Source organism: Trichosurus vulpecula, chromosome 9, assembly GCF_011100635.1.
Source record: "Trichosurus vulpecula isolate mTriVul1 chromosome 9, mTriVul1.pri, whole genome shotgun sequence".
Classification (NCBI taxonomy): Eukaryota; Metazoa; Chordata; class Mammalia; order Diprotodontia; family Phalangeridae; genus Trichosurus; species Trichosurus vulpecula.
The window spans coordinates 74,771,072-74,781,924 of record NC_050581.1 but is presented as its reverse complement, the minus strand read 5'-3'; the positions used below and the strand labels follow the sequence as shown (position 1 = coordinate 74,781,924).

At 45.4% G+C, this 10,853-nt stretch overlaps 1 protein-coding gene across 1 annotated transcript in view; it reads right to left on the bottom strand.

The window, feature by feature from the left end:
- Positions 1–328: 328 nt before the first annotated feature.
- Positions 329–10,853, bottom strand: part of CACNA1H (calcium voltage-gated channel subunit alpha1 H) — a 416,322-nt gene continuing 405,797 nt past the window's right edge. The window contains exons 34-35 of the mRNA XM_036737928.1: positions 2,283–2,461; positions 329–1,525 (exon numbers count right to left, since the gene is read on the bottom strand). Of these exons, the coding sequence (XP_036593823.1) occupies positions 329–1,525; positions 2,283–2,461 (1,376 nt within the window). The remainder of the gene's footprint in view (positions 1,526–2,282; positions 2,462–10,853) is intronic.

The following is a 10,853-nucleotide window of genomic DNA, read 5'->3' as shown; positions in this document are numbered from 1 at the left end:
AGAACCCAAACCTGAATCAATGTGATTGAGGCTTATGGGGGGCAAAAAAGCGACTTCCCTGTACTGTTTCCAAAAGAAAAAAAATGTTTGCATTGCCCTCCCTGCCCCCTGGCTGGGATCGGCTCCAATGGTAGGCCCCACTGCCTGGCCCTCCTGCAAACCTACGGGGTCATAGCCCCGGCCTGGGCCCGGGCCCTGGGCAATCCCAGCTCAGCCCAGCTCTGCCAGAGTGGGGCTGCATTCTTGCCATCCCCTTCTCTCCCCCTCCCCTGCTGGGCATGGACCTAAATCTGAGCATCAAAGCCCTTAGTGATACCCATCCACAAAACTATACTGGTTCATCTATTTGATCATCTGTAGAGGGTGTTGTGGGGGATGGTCCTGACTTCTTCTGGGGGCTTTTGGGAACAGTGAGGAAGAGTTCCTGGCCTTTCTCAGGGGGGGCTCCAGAAGATTTGAAATGCTCTGTTTTTTGGAGTTCCATGGGAGTTGTTGCCCCAATGGGGGAATCTCCCATATCTGGCCGGGAGTTGGCAGGCATGGTCTGGCCACTGTCCAAAAAGGGACCACTACTTGGAGAACCTGTATCTGGCAGCTCAAAGGAGAAGTTGGGAACCATTAGGAGCTCTGCCCGGCATTGGGCCGGGACCCTCCACTCTCCTTTGGGGGGCATATCAGCCCCACTTGCTGCACTCTCTCCCTGCTCCAGGGAGTCCCTGTGGGAGGCTGTGGGGGTTGGGGTAGCCTCACAAGATGGCGTCCTCCTCCTCAGAGTGGTTGTACTGCTTTCAGACACTGGGGGGCGGGGAGCTGTGGTGCCCTCATCCTCTGCAGGAGGATCGATGGAAATACAAGGGGGACTCATCTTCTTCTTCCTTCGTACCCCTGGGGCAGGCTCAGCCTCAGTTGGTCCAGATGACCTGGCCTTTTTCTCCCCAGACTCCTCGTAGATGCTATCCCCTTCACTGATGGATGAGCACACCTCTACTGAGTGGCGCCGCTGGTCATCAGCCCAGTCGGGTTTGTCCAAGAAGCCCTGAGCATCAACACTGTAGAACTTCTTCAGGTCTCTGTCCTGCCCACTACTCCCCACATGACCCTCACTAGGGGAAGCAGAGGCCTTTCGGACTGGGGAGGTGAAAGTTGAAGCTGAGTGGCTCCGTGCCTCAGCCTGGGGCCTCCACGGCCGAGCTGAGCTGTTGATGTGACTCACCTCCTCGTCAGCCGGGTCTGAAGTCTCAGGGTCTGTGGTGGGGTCTCCACTCTGCCCAGTGGGTCGCTTGGCAATACTTCGCTGGCCAAAGGTGTGCTTACGGGTGCGGACGCTGGCAGGGCGGGAGTGTGGGGATGAAGTTGGAGAGCGAGGTGGTGTCCCTGGCAGGGAGAGAGGGCTGAGGCACATTAAGGAGGCACCCAGGGTGCCTGCTGGGCCCCGCTTTGGCTGGGTCTTCTCACTGGGCTCCCCTGTAAGGTTGTCCCTGGAATCTGCAATTTGGCCTTCAAGGGAATCAGTCCGTAAGGCTTCCTATAAGTCAAACACAAGATGATGGGGCAGGTTAGGGGGCATATTCCCAGGGCTGTTTGGAGGAATCAAGAGGCACTTTCCAAAGTTGCTCCCTTCAGTTGGTCCTGGGAGCAGCTACCCCATCTCCAGGGTCAACTACTATTGGGGTCTTCCTGGAGCATATCCTGCTCTATAGCTGAAGGCTGCCTGCCTAAACCTGTGACTCAGAATGTGGGATTCAACCTTGTAGATGCACAGACTCCCAAAGAGAAAGCTAAAGGCCTGGGGAGATGCAGGAATGAGTAGCACGCTCTGAGGACCTTATGGTGAAAAACATAGTCTGGGCACAGATTCACTCAGAGTCTGGGAGATTTAGAATCTAGAAAAGGAAATAACTCTGGATTGTGGGTGACTTGGGGGAGGTATCAGGAAGCCTGGGTTCTAGCCCCAGCTCTGCCCCTTACTCACTACTGTAGAAGTGTGCAAATCGTAGAATCAAAAAACCCTGGACAAAAAAGAGATTTGAACTACTTAACCTCCAGGGGCCCAAATTTCCTCATCTCTCAAATAGGGCTAATTCTTTCTTTGCCTCGTTCCTTCTTTCTTCCCCCCAGAGCTATTGTGGAGATCAGATGAGATACGTTACAGAATGTTAGACCCATAAAAGGAATGTGGATAATTATATACTTTTTTCCTGCAGGAAAAAGGCAAACAAACAACCCCAAAACCTTAGGTCAGACGGCTGGAGGATGGGAAATCATAGCCATCGGCTTCCTACCTGTCTACAGAGCAGCCTGCTCAGGCTGGGTGACCTCGGAGTACTTTGTGAGGACCTTGAAACCTCGGTAGTGGCAGAAAGGGAAGGCCCAGACGCAGTTGTCAGCGGCGTATTTTCCACCGGGACTTGAAGGGCTGAACAGGATTCCACCGGCTGAGAGTGAACAGAAGTGACTGAGCCTAGGGATGGAGGGGAAAAAAAACAATGCCAAAAGCCATCCTTACATATATGGCAGCAAGGAGGGTCTTTGAGATGAAAAATACGGGAAGTTAGTATGAATCCAGGGGTAGGGCTGAGACTGGGGCCCAGTTAGTGAGTCAGACTGGAATTGGGTGAGGACTCAGTCTGGAAATAGGATCAGGGTTTGAAGTCAGGGTTTAGCCTGGGGTTGAGGTTAGGTGGGGAATAAGGATGTGGCTGGGTGTCTAAGCCACTTGCTTAGGTTGAGGGGGATCAATTCATTAGAGCCAGAGGGCAACAGTGGTCTGAGCCTCTGAACACAGTATCCAGTGCCCTGTCATCAAGGGATTTGCCATTACCCTTTCCCCAAATTCCCCCGAGACTAAGAAAATGTACCTACCATCTGTGCTAGCCTGACAGATTTCTTTCTCTACTGCACTAATCAGATTTTGCTTACAATCAGAAACACTCTTTGTGACGTCTAAATCATACTTAAAAATCTCACATATATATCTTCTTTCTCTAGACTGTAGTCCGGCCTCTGTATTTGTCATTTCCTGGCTTGTGAGCTCTCCAGGTGCAGGACCCAGAGCTGCTCTTTCTCTCTTTCCTTGATGGGGAACTGTTCAAGTTTAGGGCCCAGATCCATTCTTTCTGTCTCCCTCTCATCGTGAACATTTCAAGTCTGAGTGCTGATTCTGTTTCTCCTTTTTGTCCCTTCCAATACGGGCTGACTGAAAGTAGAGCCTAGATTTCCTCTCTCTTTTCCTCCCAAAGACGGTAAGCTTTCCATATCTAGGATTTGGGTCTACCTCTTCTCTGTCTCTCCCATGGCATAGCTGAACACAAAGATGGGCACATGGGGATGGGGGTTAAGAAAACACTTTGTGATTATATGAGTCTATTGACAAAACAAGGAACTCTCTTCTCTGATTGAAGAAACTAGTGGGCAAACATTCCAAAGTCCTGAAAATGTCCTCAGAAATACACATGCCCTTTGGTCTTACCCACGTGCTTCCATTTTGACAAATAAACTGTTTCTCCTGGGAGGAAAAATTGGGAATGATAAAGGAGTTTGTTTAGGGAACTCTTCTTGCCTTTGAGGCAGTGGTCTTAAATGCTGGAATGTGATCAGGAACTTGTGTCCTGTGGGGCAAGAAATCTATGAGGCCCAAAGGCATAGTCAGATGTGCAAAGACCTATGGACAAAGATCCTTGGATTCTAGTTCAAGGCTTACTTCAGGGTGGGGTGGCCCTTTGGAGGCCATGGTTTATAAATTATTATCATAATGATATTATCTATAATCTATAAACTGTGGGTATTTCGAGCTGATGGAACAATTGCATGACTCTGTTTCTTTGGATATGATGATCCTTTTTCTTTCCCTTATCACAGAAGTTCTCAAAGTGTGGTCCTCAAGACCAAAACTCTTTTCATAATAACACTAAGATGGCTTAATTTCTAATATCGCAAATATAACCCACATAAGCATAAACCCTTTGAGAGGGTTCTCAATAATTTTAAGAGTTGTAAAGGGGTCCTGAAACCAAAAAGTTTGAAAAGTGCTGCTTTATCTGAATAATGGGTCCTCTGATTTTGATTATGTGGGAATGTGTGGAGGAAACCCCCTGACTGACTGAGGTCTGCCTTGGGGTTCGAAAGTTGACCGGTAGGCTCTGGTGCTAGGCACCCGGGTAGGCCAACCCTTAAATTCACTAAGCAGGAAGAAGTCATTTTTGGTTTGGGTGAATGATGAGCCTGAGAGTAGAGCTCTGGAAGCTTGGAAAAATATGGAGGGTAGAGATATATCAATAGAGATTAATAAACTGTGTAATCACCCAGTTTGTGACGCAGAAATTTCTTCCTATGCACTTTCTGTTAACTGTATCTTTTTATGTTCAATTAAAATTTTTTTTCCTTTGTGAGTGTAAGAAATGGGAGGAGGAGTTTTGTTTCCACAGAACTAAAGGTGTGCTTCCCTGCCCTCCCCCACCCCAGCTTTAGCAGAGACCAGGCCTCAAGGTCGGTCAGGTGAGAGGTCAGAGGCTTGTACGCATGTGCATGTGCATGCTTTTTGAGAAGGCAGTCAGGGGAATTAGAGAGGCCAAACCCACTTGAACCTGTTCAAGCTTATCTAGGGTCTGGTCTTGGTCAAGAATCCAGGCCTACTGATTTGCATAATTTGCATATGTTAAAGAGGGAAAATAGGGGAAGTAAAAGAATATAGTTTAATCCTAAACTAAGACAAGGAAAATCTAATTAACTTCACTTTTGCTTCTGTATCCTTATTATCCTATTTATATAAACTATATAACCTAGGAAAACTATGTAAAAAAACAAAGATTGTAAACTAACCATGACTCTAGCAGGAGTGGAGGGAATGGTTACCCCTGCTCCTGCAGCTGTATCAGTGTGAGTGTTCCTGCGAGCACTACACCCGCTCTCCCGGGGAGCGTAATAAAATGCCTTCCTCTGCCCACTCTGGTCCTGAGTTCTTTGGGTGTGAATGGGCAAATCACATGGGTTTTCCTAAGGTCAAGTGAAGGGAAGCAACAGGCAGTGGAAGCTCGCCAGGCTTACTCCTGGATCTTGTCTTGGGGTGTCCTGTGATCCCCACTGCGGTGTTAAGAGGGCTACCACTCTGGATTCCCTTGGGGAACCCTGTGGTCTGCACGGCCTTCTTAAGGGGACATCACATGGGACTTCCGGCCCTGTCTCGGGAGCCTTGTGATCTTACTGCCATCCTAAGGGGCCATCACTTGGGTCTTCCTTAGGGTCTGACCCCTAGGAGGCCCTGTGATCCCCACAGATTAAGGGATGGCTACCACTTGGTCTTCCTCTGGGAGTCCTGTGGTCTGTACAGCCTTCCCTAGGGATTATCACAGGGTTCTTGCTCAGGACTTTGGTCCTGCCTAGGAAGTCCAGTGATCCCCAAAACCACGTTTCTCACAGTGAGTAAGCCCTAGAATTAGCACACTGAGGTGTGTGTGTGTGTGTGTGTGTGTGTGTGTGTGTGTGTGTGTGTGTGTATGACAGAGAGAGAGAGAAAGAGAGAGAGAGAGAGAGAGAGAGAGACCGAGAGACACGGAGAATGAGAGACACAGAGAGGTAGCACAGAGGAAAGAGAGACACAGAAAGACTGAGACAGAGAGAGAACAGGTACTGGATTAAAGATTACCCAGATTACTGGATTAACTGCAACTGGATATGGTAGTAATATGAAGGTAAAACGGTTACAGGAAACAGGAATCAGGCTATATAGCTCTCTGAACCCATTGACCTTGGCTAGCTTGGTGAATAGATGGTCAGAAGGCTCAGTTGACTCAGCCAGAGATTTTTTTAGAGATTTAAATTTCTGTTTTAGGGACTCACCTGTAAAGATCAGCAATTCAACAGCAAAAACAGCTTTAGAGTGCCCGAGGGCATTGATGAATTAAGTGATTTATTCCAAGTGATTCTGCTAGTATGAGTCAGGGGCAGGATTTGAACTCTGGTGTTTCTGACTCCAAGGCCAGCCCTCTATTTTTAAAAATTAGACTACAGAGGAATTTAGTGGTCAAAGAACAGGGTTCTTTGATGACAGTTTCAGGAAAGTGTTAATGAAAAATTTGATTAAAAAGCTAATCACTTTCATGTTGAAGAGAAAGGGTATTCAAGGAAAACTTCATGGAGGAGATAGCACTTGAGTTGGGGCCTGAAGAAAGTGACTTTGATGGAAGGAGACTGTGGGTGGTGGGAGATGATGAGTCCAATGAAGCACTGAAGACAGATGAGAGATGAGAAGGTTCAGAGATGGAAAAACAAGGATGAGATCTGAGCCTGTGGTCTTCTAGTTTGGCTAGGATGTAGAAGATGCTATGGATAGAAGCATGAGCTAAGGTTGGAAAAGTGGGTTATAGAACAGGTTATAAGAAGCCCTTGAATGCCAGGATCAAGAGTTTATACTTTATTTGGTACGCAATGGGGAGGTAATGAAGTTCCTGAGAAATCAGAAGGTTGCAACAGAAAGATTACTCATATAGAGTTATGGGAGGTAGATTAGACAAGGAAAGTAGGAAAAAGTAGTTTTGATGAGAAATGTTGAGGCTCTCAGGGTGGTTGCAATAGAAGTAGAAAGGAGGGATGATATGGGAGATGTTGAGGTGACTGATGAGCTCCCTGTGTGGTCACATTAATTTCTTTGAAGATATCTCTTTTCTTACTCTTTAGGTTAATTTGCAATTACCTGATCAGAATGTCTTTCTGAGCTTCTCATCTCTCTTGAGTCAGCTTTCCTCTTAATAATTTTAGGATAGGATCTTATTTACCCTCTCTATGAATGTTTTGAATTCTGTTCTCCCAAGGCTAAGGTTCATGTCAGAGTATGCCTAGTGTTCTTATTATCATGAGCTATAAAATGCCATGGTCACTGTGTGCCAAGGTTTTTTCTTTTTACTTCCCCAATTAGTTCTTCCTTATTGGTCAGAACCAGGTCCAGAATAGCAGTTCCCCTCATCATATCCTACATCTTCTGGAAGATAAAGTTATCAGAAAATCAAGTCAAAGATTTCTCAGCTGTTCTGATAGTGGCAAAAAGGGATCTAAAACAGGTTCCTCAGACTGTTAAAATCCTTTATCAAACCTCTATCTCGTCTCCGTTCCAGTTTGTTATCTGTATTGGAAACTTATTATCCATTTCCTCCATCTGGCCTGACAGTACATTTCCACTGTCATGTTAATTTCATCTTTCTTCCTCAGATGCTCTTCACCATACACCCCATGAAACTTCAGATTCATGGATTACCATCTTATTATACTGTTTTCTCCACTAACTTCCTACCCATTCCTCTGTAGGCTGTGCTTCTGACTTTCCTGGAACATGCCGCCATATCTGTGAAACATCACTTCACCGTGCCAGACCCTTTTTCCCGTTGATGAATTCAATCTAGTGGCTTTCATTTTGGGGACCAGTCTAGGCCAGCTATGTTTCATTCCCCTCTTGGATATGCTTCTGACTCTCCTGGACTTTTCCACCATGCTCCCATGCTGGTATATTCTACCTTCCATCCTAATCCCTGTCTTGTTTCTCCCCATTAGACTGTAAGCTCCTTGAGGGCTTCTTTTTACTGTGTGCCCTCAGTGTTTTGCACAGTGCCTGGCACACACTAAGTGCTTAATAAATGCTTCTTGTCTCATTGCTTTACTGCAGGCCTGCACGACTTGTGGCCTAAGGGCCGCTTGCTGCATGACTGAGGAAAAATGTAGAGGAAAACATCCTTTGTATGTAGAGGAAATCCTTTGGCTTGCTACAAGAGGCCAAAGGGCTGTAGGAAGCCCCTGGGCTGAGGTTGTGCAGGCCTGCTTTACTGTGTATTTGCCTTACTGTGTATTCAGATGTCTTTCTGTGTTATGAAAATGACCTTGGCTTCTTGAAGTCTACGTCAGTAGAATAAAAAAATTCTGGCAGGTCCTACCTCAAGCTGAAAAGGTTGCAAGTGTGGGCCCAGACATGGAGAGTATGCCTGTCTTCTGAGGAGTAGCCTAGCTAAATTCAGAGAGGCTCATCACCAGATAGATGACTTCCAGGTGATGGAGTTTTCTGGCCACAGCAACTCATGAAAGGCAAAGGAGCATATACATGGATGAAATCCCAGATTCTTGCTTAAAGGACCATAGATGGAGGGATCTTAGAAATCATGTACAACCTCTTAATTTTTACAGATGAGGAAACAGAGACACAGAAATATGGTGACTTGCCTAAGGTCACACAGGTATAGAATGCTAGTCTGCTGTTTTTATTGCCTAATCGACTTCTTTTGCACAAGGCATACCAGTCTATTACCCTCTTATATCACCAGTCTCATATCAAGTGTCCATGATACCTGAGTTAATTTTTATTTCTTTACATTCAGATCTTTTGTTTACTTTTTTTCTAACTCACACTGGATCCTACAGTATAGGCATCTGAGTCTCTGAGAATCATTTCCGTCTTTCTTCCTCATTCCTGTTTCCTAGGCAGCTGTTGTTGAGTTGTTTTGATCTTGTCCTACTCTCCATGATTTCATTTGGGGTATTCTTGGTAAAGATATTGGAGTGTTTTGCCATTTCCTTCTCCAGCTCATTTTATGAATGAGAAACTGAAGCCAACAGGGTTAAATGACTTACCCAGGGTCACACAGCTAGTGTGTGTCAGAGGCTAAATTTGGGCTCAGGTTCTCCTGACTCCAGGGCTGGCACCCTCATTCCTGGGCTATTTTTCTTCCTATGAGAGCAAGTGTGGTAAGATGGAATAATGATAATAATAGCTAGCCAGGATCACAGAGAGTAAATGTATGAAGCTGGATTTGGATTCAGTTCTTCCTGACCGTAGGTCCAGAGCCCTAACCATTGTGCTACCTTTCTGCTGCAAGCACTGGACCTAGAGCAGGAGACCTTGGTTCAAGTCCCCCCTCTAACATTTACTGGCTGTGTGATCATGAGCAAACTCTTTATCTTCTCTAAGCTTTGGTTTCCTCACCTAGAACATGGAGCTCAGAGCCATGACATACAAGCTACTATAAAATAAGTATTTTGTACCCTTTAAAAGGCTATAGAAATGTGAGTTGGACTTATTTTCTACCTCACAATGTTGTGAGCTTACACAGTGTTCTGCAAACCTAAAAGTCCTTTACTAATTTGAGTTTGAATTAAAGCCAGCTTCAGAGGGCTGCAGCAATGCTCTAAAGAGATGGTGTGGCTAGAGCACTTTGTAAACCTTAAAGTGCAATTGAAACATCAAATATTAGGACTTCAAAGGCCATCATACCTAACCCTGAAATGAATCAGAAACTCTCCCCCAAATCCTCAATACCTGGTCAGCAGCTTTTGCTTGGAAGTCCTCCAGTAGGGTAGGAATCTCATTACCTCATAGCCTTGTCCTACCATACATAGCCTTTGATTACTCCCACCATTGGCTGCCTTTTCTCCCATTCATGTGGTGCTGAATGAGGCTGGGAGAAAACATAAAACCGTGCCAATTGGGACCACTACAAATGGATGTTATGTAATCTCAAGGGGTCCCTTGCTGCAGTAATACAGTCTTTTTATACCTCCTTGACTCACTATCCCACTCAGCACAGAGGGTTTTTTTCCCCAAACCCAACCTTCCTTCCTCAACCTCCCATGGTCCCCCCTTACATTATCTTAGCTCAGAAGCTTGCCTCATATTTCATTGGAAAAATAGAGGCCATCTGTAGATAGCTTCTACTTCTCCTTTCATCCTTACTTCACCTCATTCAGATGCCACTACCATCTGCTATCTCCTTCTTCACCCCTGCCTCACATAAAGAGGCAGCCCTTCTCCTTGTTATGGCAAACTCCCCTACTTGAACAAGAGATTCAATTCTATCTTGTATTCTCCAGCTTGCTCTCTGATTATTCTCTCTCTCTCTCTCTCTCTCTCTCTCTCACACACACACACACACACACACACACACGTATCTTCAATTCTCCCTGTCTGTTGGTTTCTTCCCTACTGCTTACAAAGATGCCCATGTCTTCCCCATTTTCACAAAAACTTCATTTAATTCATTCATTGCTGCTAAATCTCTTCCACAGAATAGCATGAGAGGTTCTGCCAGATTCTTTATGGAAAGTGAGGCAGACTCTGTTTATGGCCATAACCTGATCTTCCAGTCTAGTAACCCTGACTCCCAACCTATCCCTCCCTACAAAAAAAGAAATCACGTGATTTTATCATGACCTAGTCTTGCCATGATAGCTTTTGTGATGATTGCTTCCTCTTTTTTTAAGGTAGTCAGAAACCATCACTTTATTAATATGTTCTGGAGTTTGTCCAGGAACTGAAGTCAGAGTTAGTGACCTAGCGATGGTAGATTTGATTGTCCTTCTTCTGAAAATTAAGACATTTGTTCTCTAGTCTTGTGGCATCTCTTTAATGCTGTGTGATCCTTCAAACATCAGACAGGGGCTAGTTAAAGCATGGCCACCAGTACGTTTAGTATCCTGGGATGGAGTTCAGCTGAACTTGGTGACTTGGTCGATGGAAGTTAGGTGTTCTTGCTATGTCTCTAATTACCTGTCCTTTCCTGTCTGAAGGTCATTCTCCTTGGCAAACGAAAGAGAAGCAACAGAGCAGTTCCACTTTCTTTCAAGCCTTTCATCATACCACCCACTCCGATCACCACTGTTGTCTCTCTTTTAACCCTCTTTTCCCCAGGATAACTAAAGAAACAAACTAATTTCTCCCTGACTTTTTTTGTCTTTGGGACATAGATTTTTTCCTATAGCTATATGAGTTCAAATTTGCTTTCCTATGTTAAGATTTCTGTTTTGCCCAACCTATATTTTGTGCATTTAGATATGGACATCTAAGGCCATAGATTTTAGTATTGGTTTCTTTTTTGGATTGT